This window comes from Chelonia mydas, chromosome 2 (assembly GCF_015237465.2).
Source record: "Chelonia mydas isolate rCheMyd1 chromosome 2, rCheMyd1.pri.v2, whole genome shotgun sequence".
Lineage (NCBI taxonomy): Eukaryota > Metazoa > Chordata > Testudines > Cheloniidae > Chelonia > Chelonia mydas.
The window spans coordinates 198939767-198961377 of NC_057850.1; the positions used below are offsets into that span (position 1 = coordinate 198939767).

The 21611-nt window shown below is 39.8% G+C and overlaps 1 protein-coding gene and 1 long non-coding RNA gene across 6 annotated transcripts in view; both read left to right on the top strand.

The window, feature by feature from the left end:
* Nucleotides 1–21071, top strand: part of CPVL (carboxypeptidase vitellogenic like) — a 94263-nt gene extending 73192 nt beyond the window's left edge. For 3 of the 5 annotated variants that reach the window (XM_007053664.4, XM_037890494.2, XM_043541007.1), the window contains one exon: nucleotides 20822–21071. In XM_007053664.4, coding sequence (XP_007053726.2) covers nucleotides 20822–20944 — 123 coding nt within the window. In that variant the 3' untranslated portion in view covers nucleotides 20945–21071. Of the gene's footprint in view, nucleotides 1–11608; nucleotides 11716–19799; nucleotides 19919–20821 lie in introns of all 5 variants that reach the window. The other 2 variants (XR_005224016.2, XR_006288979.1) reach the window with 2 other exon arrangements.
* Nucleotides 895–11600, top strand: LOC122464702. The gene is made up of 3 exons (XR_006288980.1): nucleotides 895–905; nucleotides 2847–2851; nucleotides 5827–11600. It is a non-coding gene; the product is annotated as an uncharacterized LOC122464702 (long non-coding RNA).
* Nucleotides 21072–21611: the final 540 nt, after the last annotated feature.

Below are 21611 nucleotides of genomic sequence, written 5' to 3' on the forward strand. Positions count from 1 at the left end.
GAGGATATTATCTTATATATTTAGGTTCCTTCAGGTCAGGTTGTACAGTAGCCTGCTACTATAATGGTAGTAGATGATACCACCTGTGATTGACAGCCTTGGGAAGTGCCAACGGCTTTGGATGAATGAGCATTTTAGGAGGATAGTGGCACCCCAGATGGAGGAAATGTTATTGAAAGGTGGAAGAGTTAAACCACAGTTTAACCAATGGCAACCACAAGCTGGTGGGAAGGCAACAAGAAACCACCCTCTCTATTTTTTTCCGATGAGAACTATCATGGAAGAACAAAGGTAACACGATCCACGTGTGGCGCTGGACGGTGAGACCACCCCACCACACTGACCTGAAGGCGTAACAAATTATACGGGGGAGGAAGTTCCAGCCAGTAAGAGTGGTGGTTGCAGTTATAATGGTGCTGCACCAAATCCTTTGAGGAGTACAGTGCCTGATAATTGCACCAAGGAAAAGAATGTTCTGAACCTTCATAAGTGAATCATCACAGTAAGAACATGGAATGTGAGGAGTCTGTGTGAAGGTAAGGTTGTCCTTGTGACCAGTGAATTGGAAATATGTAAGATTGATGTATGTGGAATCTGAAAGCTGTGATGGAATGGTAGGATTTGTTTCATGGAAACGGGTGGGTATGTGGTGTACTACTCAGGATCCAAGACCGTGAGGAAAAAATAGGGTTGCATGTATCTTATCCAAGGAGAGATCAAAGTGTGTGCTTGGATATAATCCAATCAGAGATGGAATCATTACGATTCACCTTCAGGTAAACGTAATTAATAAGTAGATCATACAGGTTTATGCCCCTGTGAAAGCAGCTCATGCCACGACAGTTGAGTTCTATGAACAGTTTGAAGAGAGACTCATTAAAACACCAAACAAAGACCTCATCCTTGTGTTTGGAGACCTGAACTTGAAAGTTGGAGCTGCAAGCGCTCATAAAGAAGTAATGGGAAACAATGGTCTGGATTTACAAAATGAGAGAAAAAGGTGTTTAGTTGAATTCTGCTGTTCTAATCATCTGGTCATTACAAACACAATCTTACCCAACATCTTAGATGTATATTTACATGGAGGTCGGCTGACAGCATGACCAATAACCAAATGGACTATGTAATGATACAGGGATGCTGCAGATTGTGTGTGCAATGAATAAACACTTGTCCAAGTACAGACTACAGGTTAGGTTATCAACTATTATCCTGAAGCTCAGAAACCTAAAATTACAATTTAAAAAGATAAGATGTTCAGCAGGTCCACAACCACCAAAAACTACATGACTTCTGTTCGGATCAAGATTGAGTCATTGTCATAAGTGAAAGAGAACAATGTGAATGAACTTTGGAATCAAATGAAAGCTATCATGCTTAAAGGTACCAAAGCACACATTTTGAAAAGTCAGGGTTGGACTGCACCATGGTTAACAGAGAAGGTGTTTTGAGCTGTCAAACAATACAGAGTGAAAGAGAGTGGCTTGGAGACTAAAGAATGTAGGAGAGAATACAAGGTATTGAGCAGACAGACTCAAAAGCAGACTAGACGAGTGCGTCAGGGCAAAATTCAAGGAACTTGAAAATTACAGAGAGTAATAATACAGAAGGTACGTTCACAGTGGTCAGACTTCTTACTAAAAAAGTTTTCCCTGCAACCAAGCATAATAAAAGACCATGAAGGCGGAGTTCTTACTGAAGGTGATATTAAATGCAGATAGAGATTATTGTGCCAATCTGCATGCCTCATCAGAGTCACTTGTGATACAGGAGTACAGAGCCAGAGCCATCAATCCTGTAAGAGGAAATGGGGCATGCTATTATGAAAATGAAGCCTGGGAAAGCACCAGGGGTACATAAAGTACCCGTAGGATTGCTAAAAGTGATTGGTGACTATGGTATTGATCTTGTGGAAAATTTGCAGTGACATATGAATGACTAGACATTGGCCGGACCACTGGACAAAAGGAATATTTTTGTCGTTGCCAAACAAATGGGATATAACAGAGTGCAGCAATTATTCTACCAGTTTCCTGATACTGAATGCAAATAAAGTGCCGCTCTACATAATTCGGGATTGAATGAAGCAGAACTATCACCACCCCAAGTATAATCACCTACTGATTTGTGTTTCATTGACTACTTCCAAATGTTTGACATGACCATCTGTGGAGGATACTAGTAAACATGCAGAGTTTAGTCTCTACTGTCAACAATAGACCACAGTGCAAACAGAATTGAGTGATGGTGAGTGATTTTTTCACTGGGTGTGACACAAGTGTGCATTCTGCCTCAAGTCTTTTCAACATGTATGCAAAATTTATTAAGATACAAGCCCTGGAAGATTTGGATAAAGTAGAAGGAACTGGGATTTCCATGGGTGGACACTTCTTAACCAATCTCAGATGTGCTGATGGTATGACACTCTTTACTGCAACCATCAATGCAATTCAACAAATGCTGGAGTCTCTAAAAACTGTTAGTGAGGAATGTGGACTATTCCTGAATGTGTGGCAAAAATGAAATGCATTTTACATTGACACAATTAGTAACAACAGGATGCACAGTATCCTGACATCACGATTAACAGTTAAGCTGTAGGTGAACTTAGTTATCTGGGATCATACACATCCAACCAAAGAGGCTACTCGAAAGAAATCGGAAGAAGACTTGGGATGTCTTGCTCAGCCATGGCCTCCCTTACAAAAGGGTGGAAAAACTGTGGCATCTCAAAATGCATAAAGGTTTGACTGATTTTAAAAAGCATAATTTTTTCCATAATGACTTATGGATGTGACTCCTAGCAAATTAATGCTACTGACAAGAAGAAAATCAAAGCCTTTGAGATGTGGTGCTAGCATAGGATCTTCTGCATCTTCTTTTCCAACCAGGAGATAAAGCTTATGTTAAAAATATTATTGGAGAGAAGTGGACTCTGTTTTCAGAAATCAACAGGCACAAACACATGTACTTTGGTCACATCCATGCATTGAGATGGAAATAACCTTGAGCAAATTATCATGGAAAGATTGGTGGCAGGTCATGGTAGTAGGGGAGGACCCACAAGGAGACGGGTAGATGGTGTGCGACAGATCGTGGGAGTTTAGCTGTTTAGTGTGCAAAGTTAGCAATAGATTGAGACAGCTTCCAAAAATTCTGCTATGATATCACCAGTATTCAGGCATGAATAAATTAATTCTACTTACTTACCTATTTAGTTTCCTAATCCTAAAGAAGGATGCATTGTATGGTCAATTTTTTGATAGATAAGTCTGTACACGTGCAGCGATATGGCTGAAATGAAAAGTGGAAAGGCCAGGAAAAAATAAACTGGCATGATGTTTGTTTTTGAAGTTTTTATCATTGATGCTTCAGTAACTTTCTGCACGAAGAGCAATTTTTATGGTGTTACATTAATTTTTTGGAGTTTGGTTTTTAGAAGCACAGTAAGTAATACTATGGAGAGCTAAAATCTCATCCATCACCTCCATAAACTTATCAAGCTTTGTCTTGAAGCCAGATATGTCTTTTGCCCCCACTGCTTCCCTTGGAAGGCTGTTCCAGAACTTCATTCCTCTGATGGTTAGAAACCTTCATCTAATTTCAAGTCTAAACTTCCTGATGGCCAGTTTATATCCATTTGTTCTTGTGTCCACGTTGGTACTGAGCTTAAATAATTCTTCTCCCTCCATGGTATTTATCCCTCTCATATATTTATAAATAGCAATCATATCTCCTCTCAGCCTTCTTTTAGTTAGGCTAAACAAGCCAAGCTCATTGAGTCTCCTTTCATAAAACAGGTTTTCCATTCTTCAGATCATCCTAGTAGCCCTTCTCTGTACCTGTTCCAGTTTGAATTCGACCTTCTTAAACATGGGAGACCAGAACTGAACACACTATTCCAGATGAGGTCTCACAGTGCCTTGTATAACGGTACTAACACCTCCTTATCTCTCCTGGAATTACCTTGCCTGATCCCAAGACCGCATTAGCTTTTTTCACAGCCATATTACATTGGCAGCTCACAGTCATCCTGTGATCAACCAATACTCCGAGCTCCTTCTCCTCCTCTGTTACTTCCAAGTAATGTGTCCCCAGTTTATAACAGAAATTCTTGTTGTTAATCCCTAAATGCATGACCTTGCACTTTTCACTATTAAATTTCATCCTATTACTATTACTCCAGTTTACAAGGTCATCCAGATCTTCCTGTATGATATCCCGGTCCTTCTCTGTATTGGCAATACCTCCCAGCTTTGTGTCATCCGCAAACTTTATTAGCACATTCCTGCTTTTTGTGCCAAGGTCAGTAATAAAAAGATTAAATAAGATTGGTCCCAAAACTGATCCTTGAGGAACTCCACTGGTAACCTCCTTCCAGTCTGACAGTTCACCTTTCAGTGTGACCCGCTGTAGTCTCCCCTTTAACCAGTTCCTTATCCACCTTTCAATTTTCATATTGACCCCCATCTTTTCCAATTTAGCTAATAATTCTGCACATGGAACCGTATCAAATGCCTTACTGAAATCGAGGTAAATTAGATCTACCACATTCCCTTTGTCTAAAAAATCTGTTACCTTCTCAAAGAAGGAGATCAGGTTGGTTTGACACGGTCTACCTTTTGTAAAGCCATGTTGTATTTTGTCCCAATTACCATTGATCTCAATGTCCTTAACTACTTTCTCCTTCAGATATTTTTCCAAGACCTTGCATACTACAGATGTCAAACTAACAGGCCTGTAGTTACCTGAATCGCTTTTTTTTACCTTTCTTAAAAATTGGAACTATGTTAGCAATTCTCCAGTCATATGGTACAACCCCTGAGTTTACAGATTGGTTAAAAATTCTTGCTAACAGGCTTGCAATTTCATGTTCCAGTTCCTTTAATATTCTTGGATGAAGATTATCTGGGCCCCCCGATTTAGTCCCATTAAGCTGTTCGAGTTTGGCTTCTACATCAGATGTGGTAATATCTACCTCCCATTTGTCATCCTACCATTATCCCTAAGCTCCTCATTAAAGACTGAGGCAAAGTATTTGTTTAGATATTGGGCCATGCCTAGGTTATCCTTAACCTCCACTCCATCCTCAGTGTTAAGCGGTCCCACTTCTTCTTTCTTTGTTTTCTTCTTATTTATATGGCTATAGAACCTTTTACTATTGCTTTTCATTCCCTTTGCAAGGTCCAACTCTACATGGCTTTTGGCCTTTCTCACTTTAACCCTACATGTTCTGACCTCAGTAAGGTAGCTTTCCTTGCTAATCCCTCCCATCTTCCACTCCTTGTAGGCTTTCTGCTTTTTCTTAATCACCTCTCTGAGATGCTTGCTCATCCAACTTGCTCTACAACTCCTGCCTATGAATTTTTTCCCCTTTCTTGGGATTCAAGCTTCTGATAGTTTCTGCAACTTTGACTTGAAGTAATTCCAGGCCTCCTCCGCCTTTAGATCCACAAGTTTTTCGGTCCAATCCACTTCCCTAACTAATTTCCTTAATTTTTTAAAGTTAGCCTTTTTGAAATCAAAAACCCTAGTCACAGATCTATTTTTGTTTATACTTCCATTTAGTTTGAACTGAATTAGCTCATGATCACTCGAACCAAGGTTGTCCCCTACAATCATTTCTTCTATGAGGTCCTCACTGCTCACCAAAACCAAATCTAAAATGGCATCCCCTCATGTCGGTTCATCAACTACTTGGTGAAGGAATCCATCAGCTCTCATATCCAGATCTTCATTATATGGACCCACGGGAAGGAGGCCCTTGAAGAATTCCACCTGGATTTCAACAATTTCCACCCCACCATCAACCTCAGTCTGGACCAGTCCACACAAGAGATCCGCTTCTTGGATATTACAGTGGAAATAAGTGATGGTCACATAAACACTATCCTACACTGGAAACCTACTGACCCGCTATCCTTACCTACATACCTCTAACTTCCATCCAGGACACACCACACGATCCATTGTCTACAGCCAAGCCCTAAGATACAACCATATTTGCTTCAATCCCTCAGACAGAGACAAACACCTATAAGATCTTTTTATCAAGCATTCTTAAAACTACAATATACACCTAGGTAGATGTCCGGGCTCAGGCTCTGGGACCCTGTTAGGGGGTGAGGATCTTAATGCCTGGGCTTCAGCCTGAGCCTGGATGTCTATCCTGAAATTTTATGACCTTGCAAGACCAAGTCTGCAGGTATAGGCCAACCGTGGATGTTTTATTGAAGTGTAGACATTCCTGGAGAGAGAAGGTGTTGCAGGTGGGATGGCAGATGCACTCAGACATTGAAGGGAGTAAGAAGGCTCCTCCAGGGCCCTGAGTCAGAGGGGTAAAGACACCAGCAGGAAGGAGATCTGTGGAGAATGCAGAGAATGTCAAACTCCAGGCAAGAAACACTGGGAGAGCAGGAAGACAGGGCCCAGTTTGAAATTGTGGGAAGACTGGAGCTTTTGAAAGACTTTGTGCAGGATTTAATAAATTGATCCCCAGAAATGGGGTTTGTTTTGAATATCTGGATGGTGTGGGCTTTTTAATGGACTCTAAGCAGAAGGGGAAGCTAAGGCAGGACACTGCAGAGCTACCTGTAGCCAGCAGGGGGCACTCCGGAGTGGCACACTCTTACGCATGCTGAATTGTGTTAAGGAGACTTGTAGGTTTGCCCTGCGTTCATGCTAGCACTGTTCCACAAGTAACACTGGTGGCATTGTGGGAGATTTTGAAAGGCCACGGATGTGGAACAGCAGTAGGAGGACTAGATGAACTGTTCAGCCAGTGTGCCTGCACGCTAGCACTGAAATACTTCAGGATGAAATGGTATTTAGTTCTGCTGAAGTTTAGTCTACCCCAAATGGCATCTAACACATTTTTAAACTATCTGAATTGCTTTTGTGTGTGGATGTGTTTTAGCTGGAACAAATGGTATTTGACACAATACACTTCTGTAGATGAGGCCTTAGAATGCCTTCTGTTCTTCTTTCTGTACTCTTTTTTTTTTTTTTTTTTTTTTTTAATATGTGTCTGACCCTGTCTTGTGTGTTTTGCCAGGCTCCCTGATGTAAAGTATTTTTTCGGAAAGGCCAATGTACTGAAAGTCTCTTCTAATTTAGACCATAATTAAAGGAGAAAGGGGCACTTAAAGGTAGCTTATTGCCAAAATCAAAGGCCTTTGGCAAACTTCAGCGCATGATTTGCTCTTCCCAAGAATATCAGATAAATCTAGGATTAAAAGATATTCTAACATTGCATAATATGCAGTGAAAGAAACGAGAATCACATGTGTTTGTGATAAGTAAGAGGTGTTTAAACTCTGTATCCAGGTCTTTGCATTTTATTTAGGTGATTTTAAAACTTTGGCAGAGATCCTCTACTCTTACTGCTGAACTATAAAATAGAATTGTTCTGCAGTAACAAAAGCATTCTCTGTGGAACTTGAATCTGTAGACTCTATATATAAACAAGTGTGTGGTAATGGAAAAAATGGACTATAATCATGATGGACTTTCTCTTTGGTATTAGTCGCATAAAACAGAAGCATGTGTCTGTGCCAGAAATGAAACCTTATTTTCTGCCAAGCTCTCTGATTCTTAACTTAAACTATAGGATGTTAGACTCCAGTGTGAATCCTTTCTATTAATTAGAAGGGAGGAAAACACACCAGTTTAACTAACTATATTTTTTAAAATGTATCTGATTTAAACTAATGGAATCCCTTAATTTAAAGAGACCAATTTTAAGACTTACCAATTTAAACTAGTTGCTTAATCAATTTATTTTAAATGTGTATACGTCTAGGTGTTTACACCAGTTTAACTAGATTTTAAAATAGATTAACTAAATCTAGTTAAACTGGTGCATTTTTTTTTAGTATGGTCCTGGACAAGGAAAAGGAGGGGATGAAGATCTAAGGACAAGAGACTTCATAAATTAGCTTCCCTCTTGTACTTATCTCAGAGAAAACTTATGTAGGTTTCACCAAACACCAAAGCTTTGTCAATGAAGATGTGAGATCAGCACATTGTGGTGTGGTGTTTGGGGCAGAACAAATAACTTCCCTTAGCATTCATATTGGGTGCTGGAACCCACTGATATGTATGTAAGAATATGGATCTGATCACATTTGATGAATCTGCACACCTCTTAAGTGTCTACTTTTTTATAGTATTTTAAAGACCGACTACAGGAATCTCATGGCAATCCCAATCGAGGACACAGCGAAGATTGGGAATAGTTGCAATTTCATCTCCTGATGATGTGTTTCTAGATGTAGATAAATGTAAAAATAAAATGGTAACAATGCTTTTAATCTAAATCTAAATTTTAATAGCTTACCACAGAAGCAACACCCATGCTAAGGCCCTTTTTCAGTCTGTGGGAATTGTACAACTATACCTGGAAAATGTATAGTTGGCTCTGTCCCATCATTTAAAAAAAAAAAAATTGAGTCCTAGTGTAAACATTTGTAACCATTTCAGAGGGAACATCATTATCCAGATGGACAATTTACATCCCAACTTCCTGCCCTGTATCTCCATTGTCTAGGCAAAACTTCACAAGTCCTTAGTGTATTTGCCAGTAATTTTCCCTTCGAGATTAAAATGTCTGTTGGTCAGAACTTGGATAAAATCCGAGCCAGTACCCTCGGTTTTATCCAAGTCCTGCAGGAAAAATTATTTAATCAGAATAATTACAAATGTAAGAGTTCTACTAACGGAACAGTCTGTTTGATATGACTTAAAAGTATTTGGCCTCAATTCAGCAAAGTACTTAAATCTTATGACCCATTGTACTCGATCAACTTTTGCTTAAGCATGTTACTGAATCTGGGGGTCCTTGTGAGGATTTTATAGATTGCTGTAGCTGTTTTGCGGTAAGCAGTATCAGTAAACATGCAAAGAAAGGGAGGTTGTTTTTGATGGAAGAAAGAAACTGCTAAGTAGATTTGGGATAATTAAGAACAGCTAGTTCTCAGGAAGAAAAACTTGGCTTTGTTATGGTAATTGTTAAACTGCAGACAACACTTGGCTCCTGCCATGAAGAGCAACTGAACTAGGTTCCTGATTAGAGCTAGGTGAAATTTTTTTTGGACAAAACTCTTTTTGAGGAAGAAAATGGAGGTTCAGCAACACTGAAATGTGTTGCAAATTCATGTCTGCTTTGCCTAATTGTTCATGCTGGGAGCGGTGGAAGAAAGCAAAATTCTAAAAAGTCAAAATGCTTTCTTTCAACTTTTTTGAAATGAAATATTTCAATTTACTGTTCCAAATGACTTTTCATTTAGAAATTTCCTTCAGTTTTATTTTTAAAATGTTCAAAAATGTTAAGCTTGAAATTGAAACAAATTGTTTTGTTCAACTCAAAATTGATGTATTGGTTATTTTTATTTTTTTTTTAATTGTCAGTGAACGATAATATGTGTTCCTGATGTCAGGCACAGGGACAACTCTTCATGCAAAAAAACTGCAGACAGACTGGATTTAATATCTGCGTTGTGCATTCCCTTTGAATATTTGGTATAGATTATTCTTAAATCTGTGCCCGTGCACATACATCGTACATTGATGTATACATGTTTGGTACTGATTAGACTCTAGTTTTAGGTAACTTTTTTCTTTCAACTCGAATGTACAGCATACATTTATTTTATGAATCCGCTAATAAGAAACTCTGTTATCTGTACTAAACAGTGCAATTAGACTGGCTCTAATTGAGCAATGTAATTCTTTGTTCAGGTAATACAATATACATTGAATCAGCCATTCTAGAAAAATCTTTCCTAAAATAAGAAACCAGTGAGCTTAATCCTCCTCCTTTTTAACTAAATTTTAAAATATCACTAGTGGCCTGTTCCAGTCTGTGAAATCTATTTCACAGAAGAAGTGACTCCCATATGACCAAAACAAAATAGTATTTGTCCTCTTAATGTAAAAATCAAATGTGACAAATGATTTTTAGCTTTATCTGTAGATTCACAGATTTTTAAGACTAGAACGGAGTATTGTGATCGTCTAGTTTGGCTTTCTACCATAGAACTTCCCTGAATTAATTCCTGTTTGAACTAGAGCATATTTTTAGAAAAACATCTAATCAATAAAAATAAATCCAATCAAAATCCAGTACACTTCTGTTGGGTTAAATTCTGCTTATCCACCTGCAAGCCCACTGATTTCTGAGAGATTGCACAGATGTTGCTGGGTAGAAACTTGCCTTTTTGTTATGTATTGTGCTGTCACCAAAGACGACAATAGTTGAGGCTTCTTGGGCTATCCTAAAATTGAGCGTCGCAACATTGTGCATTGTTCTTAACACCCTATGAAGTGCAACGGTATTAGTGCTGAATGAATAATTCGCAGTGAACATGTTTTACTAATTAATTTAGTCTTTCTATTTGTGGAATCTGTATAAGCAAGTCGCAATGTCTTTTACTCTTTTATTTTCCAAATTTTTCATTTCAGTTTTCACTGATTCTGAATATTCTATTTTAGCTGTTTCTTAGCTGCAGTTTCACAGTTTTGCAGTTTCTGTGTTGGGTGAGCATGCAAGCAAATACTAAAATTAGCATCGAAATCTACTTTCACAGGTAACTCTGCTGGTTGGCAGGATCACTGAAATGTTCATGGAATTAATGCAAAAAAGTGTGCACATTTTTAATAAATATTTCAAAGTATCCCCCTCTCAACCTAATGACTACCTTAGGCTGCAAGCAAGAACCACGTCATCTTATGTTTGTAGAGCTCCTAGCACAATGAGGCCTCAGTCTTGATTGGAGCATCTAGGCACTATTGTCTCATAAATATTTTTGATGATAAAGTGGGTATGATCATGGGTGAAATGAATTAATTTTAGAAGTCAACCAGTATTTGTGTAAAATATATTATTTACCCAACTATAATTCATTGATAAACTGTCATATGAGTAGATTAAGCCTACACAGGATTTTTGTTTGCTGTATAATATTGATGGATTTAAATCACAAATACAGTTTTTGGTAACCCTCAATTTATTTAGGCCATGTCTACACTAGAGACCTTACAGCAGCACAGTTGTACTGCTGCAACTGCTCCGCTGTAAGGTCTCCAGTATCTCCAGAGCTCTCCCCTTGGCGTAATTAAACTACCCCCAACGAGTGGCAGTAGCTATGTTGGTGGGAGAGCATCTCCCGCTGACACAGCACTGTCCACACCAGCGTGTCTCTCGGTGTAACTTATGTCTGTCAGGGTGCGTGAGCGACATATGTTTTACTGACAAAAGTGCTAGTGTAGACATAGCCTTAGAAACTCCAGATTCCCATGATCATAGGCTCAGTAATCAGGAAATCTTCTGCTCCTGGGACGTCAGTTGTACTGGAATGCAAGCAATGCAGCTGATGACTAATCTATAAAATACAAGAGTAGCCACAACAAATAGCTTATGTAATAACATGTATAGTATGTACTTAGTACTTGTAGTGTGGAGAACTGCTGCAGTGACCCCTACTGGGAGGAAGGGTCAAACTGGCCGGCCATGAATTCCCTTGTTCTAAAATTAGCTAAGAAGACTGTGTGTGTGTGTGTGTGTGTGTGAGAGAGAGAGCAGCTAAACTTTTTTATTCTTTTTTCACAGCTGAAAATAGCAGCAAGATTCAAATATAAATGGTATTTATATCAATAGCGAGTGTCCATTAATGCTGCCATAGAATAGACACTGCTTTTGATACCATTGACCTTGAGGTATGGTGACTTTGGTTATCTGTCATCCCTTATTTCCTTTCCTTTCCTTTCCTTTATTGATATAAATCTACTCTTTTTTTGAGAGAGAGCAAGTTACTAAGAGAGAGAACCTGGTGATGTGGGTGGTCTTCCCAGCTCGAGCCTGAACATCTACACTGCAATTTTTAGCCAGTAGCATGAGCCCTGCAAGCCTGAGTCAGTTGACCCAGGCTCTGAGACTTTCTGCTGCAGGTCCTTTTTTTTTTTTTTTTTTCTTTTCCACAGTGCAGACATACCCACAGTGTCCTGTGCTTGGATCTATTACTCCATCTTTTCCTATTAGGTACAGGCTGAGATGTGGCCGTTTAAATTAGAACGTGATACTTTTTTTTCTATAGCTGTGAAAACGTTCTTGTTTTAGCTAACTGAGTGTGTGGAGGATCCATGGCATTTTGAGGTGAGTGACAGAACAAAGAGTTAATAAAAGGCGCTGTAGACTTTGAATTTTGAATCAAAGTAAACTAAAATATGCTACCTGGAATGTTTTACAGTCTTAGCTAAAATATTAATCTTTCATTGAGTTAGTGGCCAGCTGACAATAAATAAGGTACTACAGCAGGTGAAAAGTGAGTTTTAGGGTTGCTACCAGAATTCAATATAAGGAGCAAACAAATGACTCAGCCAGTAGCTGGGATCCTGGAGTATAGGATTATTCATTAATATTTTATATTTTTACTTGTTGGGTTTTTTTGTGGCAGCTGGATGTCAGGCATGAGAACCTGAGCTGAGACGCTCTTCTCACCCCTCACCTTTCCTTATTGGTCCAGAATCAAAACTTGCAAATTCTCTTCCCTTGTAGTACTGTTTTTACTCACCTGTCCTTTTACTCTTGGTGTTCTTGTTTCCCCCGATGTTAATTCCTTCATTTTCCATGTGTTTACCAGCCTTCTGTTTGAGGACTGAAGAAGTCTCTTTTCAAAGCCTAGCTTTGGCAATCCATAGTAAGCACTATAGCAGGGGTGGCCAAACTTACTGACCCTCTGAGCCGCATGTGATAATCTTCAGAAGTTCGAGAGCCACAAGATAGGGACAACCTTTACACATGCATTTTTTTAAAAAATATTAACCTCTGACTTAATGTATGATGGCTAATTACTGCTAGACTTAGAGGCCTTGTGGGTCTATATCCTAGTAATAAGTCTTTGGAAATCCAGTAGATATGTTGTCAAGGCAGTACAGAGGAGCTTGGTCAGATGTCGATTTGTAAGGATTGCACAATGCTTTGATTATTATGAACTTCTCCACAGAGTGCAGTGATGCACAGCAGTATGTTGTGCCGAAAATTGAAATGAGTCGCAGGCTAGTCTACTTGAGTTGAAGATACTTTGTTCCTGGCACTTGCTTCCAGAACTCAATTGTAGACTCTGATTTCTGCATCATCTTTAGAGCCTGGTCCTCCTGGAGTTCCAGTAGTTCCATTTCTACAGTAGATGGTTCTGTATCCACAGTTTGGGGAATTGGACAGCTGTTCTTGATCACATCAACTATGAATGGGTTTACAAGAAAGGCAAAGCAGGATCTCAACTTCTGCAAATCTTCGAACCTGGCCTGAAAGTCATCAAGCAGTCCTCGTAATTTATCTCTGTATTTCTCAAGTTTGTGATTTTCTACTTTGATTTCAGGGAATGTGTTTACCTTACTCTTGAGATGAGGAAAGTGGTTGAAGTCTCTTGACACTATATCTTTTTGCAGAAGCTTTAACTTGTTCTGGAAGCCAAAGACTGTCTGAGTAAGGTCAGAAATAATTTTATCCTTTAGCCAAGTTGAGAGTTTGCAGATGATGTATAGTATCAATGAAAAACATCAGATCCTGCATCCATTGTTCATCTTCCAGTTGTGGATAGGACTTTTCTTTAAAGAAAGCATTGATAGGTTCCAACAGTCCCACAAACCTATTTAAGACATTGCTGGTTGATAACCACCTCACAGTGGAAAGAGACATCATTAAGTTTGTCTTCAAGATCCAGCTCTTCGATAAAAGTTTTGAACTGTCGACGAGTTTTCCCATTCGAACGGATGAAACTGACAATTTCTAGGACCGTTTTCATAATGTTGTCATATTTGAAATGTCTGCCTGCAAGATGTTCATGATGGGTAATGCAATGAACAGGGAGAAACTCTGGAAATTTCGGATCACTTTTCAGTAGTCTGATAAGGCCTACTTTTTTTTCGCACCATTGTAGGTGCTCCAGCTGTTATAACACTGACAAGTTTATCCAGAGGTATATTGGCATTTGTTGATGCTTTGTCAAGTGCATTCTTTACGTCAACACTGCAGGTTGTTTCTTTTAGTGCCACTAAGTCCAACATTTCTTCTTTCACAATTACATCCACAGAAACATAGCAAACGTCGCTATTTGTGGTTTATCTTGTATATCTGTGGATTCGTTGACAGCTAGGCTGAATGCTAGAGAATTCTTGCTTGCAACATCAGCTCTGATCTGGGAAATACACCTCTCCATAGTGTGGAGTGAAATAGCAATTTTCTTTATTAGTCATTGAAGTTTTATGTTACTTGGATCTAAAATTGCAACCACTTCTGCAAATTTCTTCTTAACAAATTCTCCATCACAGTATGAACGTTTAGCACAAGCGATATTCCATGACACAACATAACTAGCTTCAGTTGTTGTGTCAGCTTCCTTACTGAACGTTGAAAGTAGTGTCTGTTTACTGTTTAGGCATAATTTTAATGCAGTTAACTTGTTTTTCCTTAATTCTGATTCAGGAGAGTAATTAGACAAAATTATTGTAATTCGTTTCGTATTGATGTTTCAAGTTGCTCATTTTGTAGTGAGTGAGCAGCGCATTGTGGATAAGGCACAAGGGTTTGCTACCTTTAGCAATGAATGCAAAATCTTCCTCCCGTTCTGGCTTAAAACTTCGGTTTTCTTCTTTATAGTTGCATTCCTTACAATTTGAAGATGTCATTGTCATCCACGAAATTAATGTAGGATTACCACTTTAAATCTAAAACTAGTCAAATGTGACTTGCGAACAGTAAACACAGCTTGTATTCTGCAGAATGCAGGAAGATCGTGAACTCATGAGGTCTGCACAGCACAATGGCTGAACACAGAATGATGCAGTTTCCTGATGAAATGCAAATGTGCGAGCTTCTCTTTTTAGAGTCTCATTCTCACACTGTCGGGCTCACCAGGGCTTAAATTCTCTTGAAATATTTCCTGGAGCCCCCCACATCCTCCCACATTGTCCATTATCTGCCTACCAGACTGGTGGGTGTAGGGGAAGCTTACAGCTTCTGCCCTGTGGTGGGGCTGAGAGCTTCTGCCCTATGGGGAGAAGCTCCCTCCCCACAGGGCTTCTGCCCTGTGGGGAGGGAGCACTGGGTCTAAAGCCCCAAGATCCCTTTCCCTGCAGGGGAGAAGCCCCTAGCCCTACTGCCCCACTGCAGGGCAGTAGCCCTGAGCTCTTCTCCCTCCCTCCCCCCAGTCTGGTAGGCAGAGAATGGGGAGGTATGGGGGGGCTCCATGACTTTTTAACTGTAAAAGAGGTGCAGTTTGGCCACACCTGCAATATAGGTTCTGTCTGAGATACTGATAACACAGAGCATGCTGCTTCTGCAGTACAACCCAGCCAGGGAAAAATAAATCCACATAAGGAATTCAGCTGGTCTCCTGCGTGATACTGCAGAGCATTACCAAAAAGCCACAGGGCTTCTTGAAAAACCAACTATTAGCCAGCTGTGCTGCCTTGCCAGAGATCTAAAAGCAAGAAAAGATTTGGCTTTCTTTGCTTGGTGCTTCCTGCAGATTACCCACCCAATTATGTCTAGGGCTGTTCACATCTGTTTTGTAGTACTTCCCTCACTGGCTTAATTGTACATGCTTATTGATATCCTAGACTAAGCCACAAAGAACCACTTGTCTAAATTTAACTAGCTACTAGCCAACAAAGAAAGTAGCAAAGAATAAAATGGAGCAAAAACAATTGAGACATTTTAACACGGGAGTCTCTGGAGGACAGAGTTTTTATTTCTGTATCACAGTGATAACCAGGATACTAATTTTGTCACTACAGATGTTAGTAAAATCTGGGAAATAAATCAAAGGGTAACTCATTTCCTTTTAATTTCTTTCAAAACAAGTCTGCCGTCTTCACTCTTCCTGAGCCCTGGAATTACTTCCAGTGGTGACTGTAAGGAGGACTTTGGAAATGGCTTCTCCCTCTTCCCCATCCCCAAACAAGTTACAAGGCTCAGCCAGTGATTCCATGACTTCTGGAAGCCCAGGGCACACTTACCACCCTATTGAAAACCAATGAGTTTAATTCTTTAAAGCATTTTTCTGGGAAACAGAATAAATATATCAAATAAGCATACTAAAAACTGCCCTAAATGTGCAGGTGCACTAAACAATGTGTTTCTCCATTTTAAAAATTAAGCTAATGAGAATAACAGAGCTCTGTGGAGACCCATATTTCAGAAGTGTTCAGTCTTACTCTCTGAATTTTGGTTGCCCACCTTGAACATATAGGGTAAATCTGACTCTGTGGTGCACAGGTATGGTAGGGGAGAAAGAGGACACCTGCATTCGCCAGCAGAACCTCATGAGTACTAAGGAGGCTTGATTAAGCCTTCTTGGCAGCATACCACTAACCCAAGGAACTGTGATGAGGTACCCATTCCTTAGCTGAGCTAAGTATACTAGTTGGCTCCTTCCCTGAGCCTTCAACTGCTTGTCCCTCCCATGAGGTCTTCTTTGTAACCCCCCAACAAATCAAATGCACCAACCATTACTAGAACAAGGTTTTGCTGTAGGTACTGAAAAGGTCCAGCCAGAGAAGAGTAACTAAGATTGTCAGATCTGGTGGGGTGCTGATATGGAGCGTCTGAAAGCTTAATCAGAGGGGACTTCACCAAGGTATTGGAGTCAGGAGTAGATAGGAAGAAGATCAGTCTCTCATTTTATGTTGTCCCATTTATAAAAAAAAAAAAAAGGGCGGGGGGTCACTTTTAATGGAAAGTAAATATAAAGGACCAAGGAACACCAGTTTACGCAGCAGGGAGTCAGCCTTTGGAATTCACTATGGCAGGTTGTCGGTCACATGTTGTAGCTGGATTTAAAGAGAGTCTGAACAATTTGACGACCAATGCTTGTACTTTATGTGCTAAGATGGGTGTATATGTACTGGAGGTGGCAACTGTTTGCGTCTATATTGCACTCTCCACTCAAGGAATCTCTATCCACAATCACAAAGTGTGATTGCAGCTCGACTAGATGTATCTGAGGCTAGTTTTAAGCTAGCAGTGAGTAATGAAGCCAAAGCAGGGCACACATCAGCATGGACTATACAAACCCACCCAGAGCCCTGGATAATTCAGCACGGGCTAGCTCCATGAGTAAATATGTGCTGCTCAGCTTTGCTGCTCCAATATCCAAGCTAGATTGATTCACGCTAACTCGGGTATATGTACTCAAGCTGCAGTTATACCCTATGATAGCAGTATAGATGTAAAATGTCATGATTCAGGTTATCTGTTAATTGAGTCACCCAAATACAATAGAGGAATAAAACTACAATTGAGTCAGGATTTTTTTTAAAAAAAATCACTACTTCTGACAAACATAAACAGAACAAATTGAGTTTGTTTAACCATATTACTAGTAGGCATGCAAGTCCAGCCTGACTTGAAGAGTAACTTTCTTCATGCTTGAGAAGTCAGCGTCACTGGAATTCCTGAACATCCGCATCCAGACAGTGTAGTGACATCCTACAGCTACGGTCCTCCTTACTAATAACAATGAGGTCAAAAAGGAAGTTTGGGTCACAGTAAATGTAAGCAGAGACCCTGCATCCTACTGTTACTTTTGTTCCTTGAAAGAGTGTCAGAGCTGAAGCCTGTGAACTCTGCTGGTTTACTTTCCCCAACAGTGTTTATCTCTTTGAAGCAGAGTACGGGGGAGGGGAGATGCAGCTGTTTATTCATTTTACTGAACCAGCTCTTGTTTTGAGATTTAAGATTTTGCAGTTCTTTGTTTAAGACAGAAATCTGGAACAGCATTGCAGGCGTCCATGACACTGCTAGCAGCTTCTGGTCATGGTAGTGATTGGATTAGGGAATGGAGGGCTATCTGGGATAGAGCATTGGCAGCTCTTGGGATTTAAACTACCCAAAAGCCACAGTAAAACGAATGTGGTGGTTGACTGGCTGTGGTTTTGTTCAGTTAACGTTGTCTTATAATGTATGTCCTAAATAATTTGGCTTAGCTGGCAGTCCCTACTTGGGTAAGACCCAGGACTGGTTTAGCATGAAGACTGAACTCTCTCTCATGACCTTGTGGAAGGCTGGTCTTTCCTGGTCAGGCTTGAGGAGCAGTGACAGAATAATATGCTTAAATTTATATTCCTGCCTTTCTTCTTGTCTGGTGTGAATGTCAGAATTCCTAGAAACTGGAAGTTTTCCAGTACTTATACCACTTCTTCTCTTAAAAATAAATAAATGCAAAACTAAATCTGTTCCTATATAAAGTAGAATCCTGGCCTAAAAAAATCAGATACAAAGAAATAATTGTACTAGCTTAACTGAATAGACCAAACAGATTAACATTGTTTTTTAAAAAGCCAAACTATTAAGAGTTAAAGCTGAAACTCTAGATTGATAGAGGCTTTTAATTCCCATTGTACGCTGAAGAATTGCAGCGCATATGGTATCGAATGAAGTGTGTCAGAGTTCTGAGACTGCAGCACAATAGGGTGGGTTAAAGATGAGCTATCGTTCCAGGCTTTAAGTGAGACATTTGATACTGTTTTTAACCTAGTGGGTTCTGCTTTCCTTGTAGAGTGCAACAGTAAAAGTAACTGATTATAAAGACAACTTTCCTCACCGCTTTGTAGAAAGCTGCGGAATCTTTCAGTCCACATTTGGTACTTAGTGATGCATTTAATTATGCTGCAACTGTGTGCAGTCTTGCACTGAGCTGACCTTACTTAATGCTTCATAATTGTTGCTGTGCCTTTGCTAGCTGTTGTGGTTAATATATATTATGAAATTGTATGGGGGCTGTTACGGTTTAATTTGTAAAAACTAAAAAAAATGAATGGGTAGTACATATCTGAGGTAAATGTAAAACTTTCAAAAGCCCCTTAATCCTGTCTTCAAAAGTAATTTAGGTACTTAGCAGCCTAAGTCACTAGGCAGTTTTTGAAAATTTTACCCATAGTGGCTGCTTCAGAAATCACTATGGGCAAATCACTGAAATTCAGAAGCTTCAAGCCAGGCCATCTTGTGCTTTTGCTCCAGTCAGATCTTTCAAATTAAGCAGGGACTGGGCCTTTTGGTTCTTTAATAAGTATCAGGCATAGCCAGGTGCTGCAAGAAGTGCCACCTATTGATTCAACAGTATTCTGCCCTCTCATTAGTACTGAACAGTGCTTCTGGATGTTGGGAGATCCTGAACTACTGGAGATGCAGTCTTCCCAATGAAATGTGAAACATTTGTGGTCTGTAAAGTGCACGTGACTCTTATCCTGAAAGGAGGGGGCTGTATGGGCCAAAATTGTATTTGGATCATTACCTTCTGCCTACATCTGAAACTACAAAGGTATTTTTGTCAAATGGGGAGAGGTGGTATTCTTCACTTCTTGTTGAGCTAATCTTTAGGGTTGCAAAGTGCTATTAAGCTGTTGCTGTATTTCAGTGGCGGATCCCTGTGTAGTTGATGATAAACTGGCTTCTAAAGTGCACTGGGGTCCTTTGGAGGTAAAAGGAATATGAATGTAATTGTTAATCAACATTTAATATGCATATTTATTCAAACCATATGTGCTGGTTCTGTGAAGCCATGCTGCAAATTTCTGTACCTAAAGGATGATGAACTTGAAAGAGAAGGGCTTAATAAATATACTGACAGATCTTTTTACTCTAGCCATACTAGTGGTGCAGTGGAGGCAGCAAGGGCACAATGGAACGTATATGAGACCGTGACCTTTAGCTGCTATATATTTTGTTGAGATGTCGTCCAGATAACAGCTGCCAGTTGCCAAACATGTTTTAAACTCAACGGTTGTATTTTCTCATACAGATAACTCATTTAGGTGTCCTCGGTCCAGCTATATGTCTGCACAGAAGTCGTTTTGTCAGATAACAGCCAAGACGGAACCCTGATTACTACTTTCTGTTTGACTACTACAGACTGAGATTGTGGGTGCCAGTAAAAGATCTTCTTTGGAATGACTTCAAGATGTTGTCAAACAGTTGTTTACTTTTAGCATGTCATAAGGAAGGGGCTGAGGGAGAGAGGAAATACTCCATGAACTGGAACAAGCTTCATACACTGAAAAAGGAATGTCTTAAAATTTGAACACAGGAAAATTGGGAATGCACTGTAACACAAGATGCTTTTGTAAAACAGAATCATATAAACAGTTTCACACTTCAGTTATATGAGAATAATTCAATTCAGAGTAAAGTAACACACACGCTCCCTTCTGAATTTCAGCAAAAATTGGAATACACAAGAGGGGAAAGATGTCTAATGAGATCAAAAAGTAGAGGACTATAAACTAACATGAAAATAATCTATCATCTGTTTGGATAAAATGAATTATTCTAATATTGCCCCTATTATTTTAAGACCTGAAGTTTCCTAATAAATTCAGTTTCCAAAATTAGATCATACAATATAGACTTGTGCTGTTCTTTTCAACATTTGCCGACAGGATGAATATTTGACTAGGCAATATAAATCACAGACAATATGATGGTGATGCTGCTGCTAGTTTCCCTGTGGAGACTCAAAGCATCTAAATCAAAGTATGATGCAAACGGTATCCATGTTAGGCCTGTCTAAATATCAAAGATTACCAATTAGGCTTGTTAGTTATTTGATCCTATTATTAACTGGTCTAAGATCACATGACTTTGACTTTGGATATGTTGGTTTATATTTTACTGACTAGAGTGAAAGAGTCATCTTTCTGACTCAGCATGCACGCTAAGATCTCTGTACATGAGAGAACTCGGTTTTAATTAATTTCTGCTGGCAAAATTGACTTTTGTTGCTCAGGATTTACTACTAATCTGTTCTTTCTTTGCACCCTGAAGGTAATTGTTCGAGGTGGAGGACATATTTTACCTTATGACCAACCTGAAAGATCATTGGACATGATTGACAGATTTATCTCTGGAGAAGGATGGAAGACAAATGATTCTAAAATTAAAACTTAAAATGCAGTGTAAATGTACTACCTTGCCAAATGCTTCAGAAATGTTTTGAATGTACTATAGTGAAAATATTGCCATATGGAAAAACCATGAAATTGAGGATGAGCTTAATAAAATAGCTATAAATGTTCCTTGTTGCTGGTTTGTCTTATTGAAAATTTTCCATTGGTAAAATGCTGTGAGAAAACAACATGGATCTAACTTTCTGAAGTCACCTAAGCTTCCCCCCCTCCCTACCCCAGGAAAATCCTTAGAATTTGGAAAAATGTTAGCCACTTAAACCATCGACTAGTGAAATAACCAGATTTTTAATGTATTCTATTAGAGGCCGGGGGGGAGGGAGGGCGAAGAGGCACGAGGGTGGGCTTGGAGAGGGGCAAAGAGGCATGAGCAGCAGGTGGGGGAGGCCTCGGGGAAGAGGGGGGGAAAGGCGTGGGTGGGGGAGGCGTTGGGGGAGGTGGCAGAGAGGCGCGGGTGGGAGATGGGGCTGAGTAGGAGCAGGGCCTGTGGCAGAGTGGAGGTGGAGCATGGGCGAGGCCTCAGGGAGAGGAGGCTGAGCAGTGGCGAGCCTTGAGACAGAGAAGAGGGTGGGGCTACGGTCCGGGCACCGATGCCGCCCCACCCACACACTTCTAGGGAGTTTCCAGTGCTCACACCCAGTCTCCCCAAA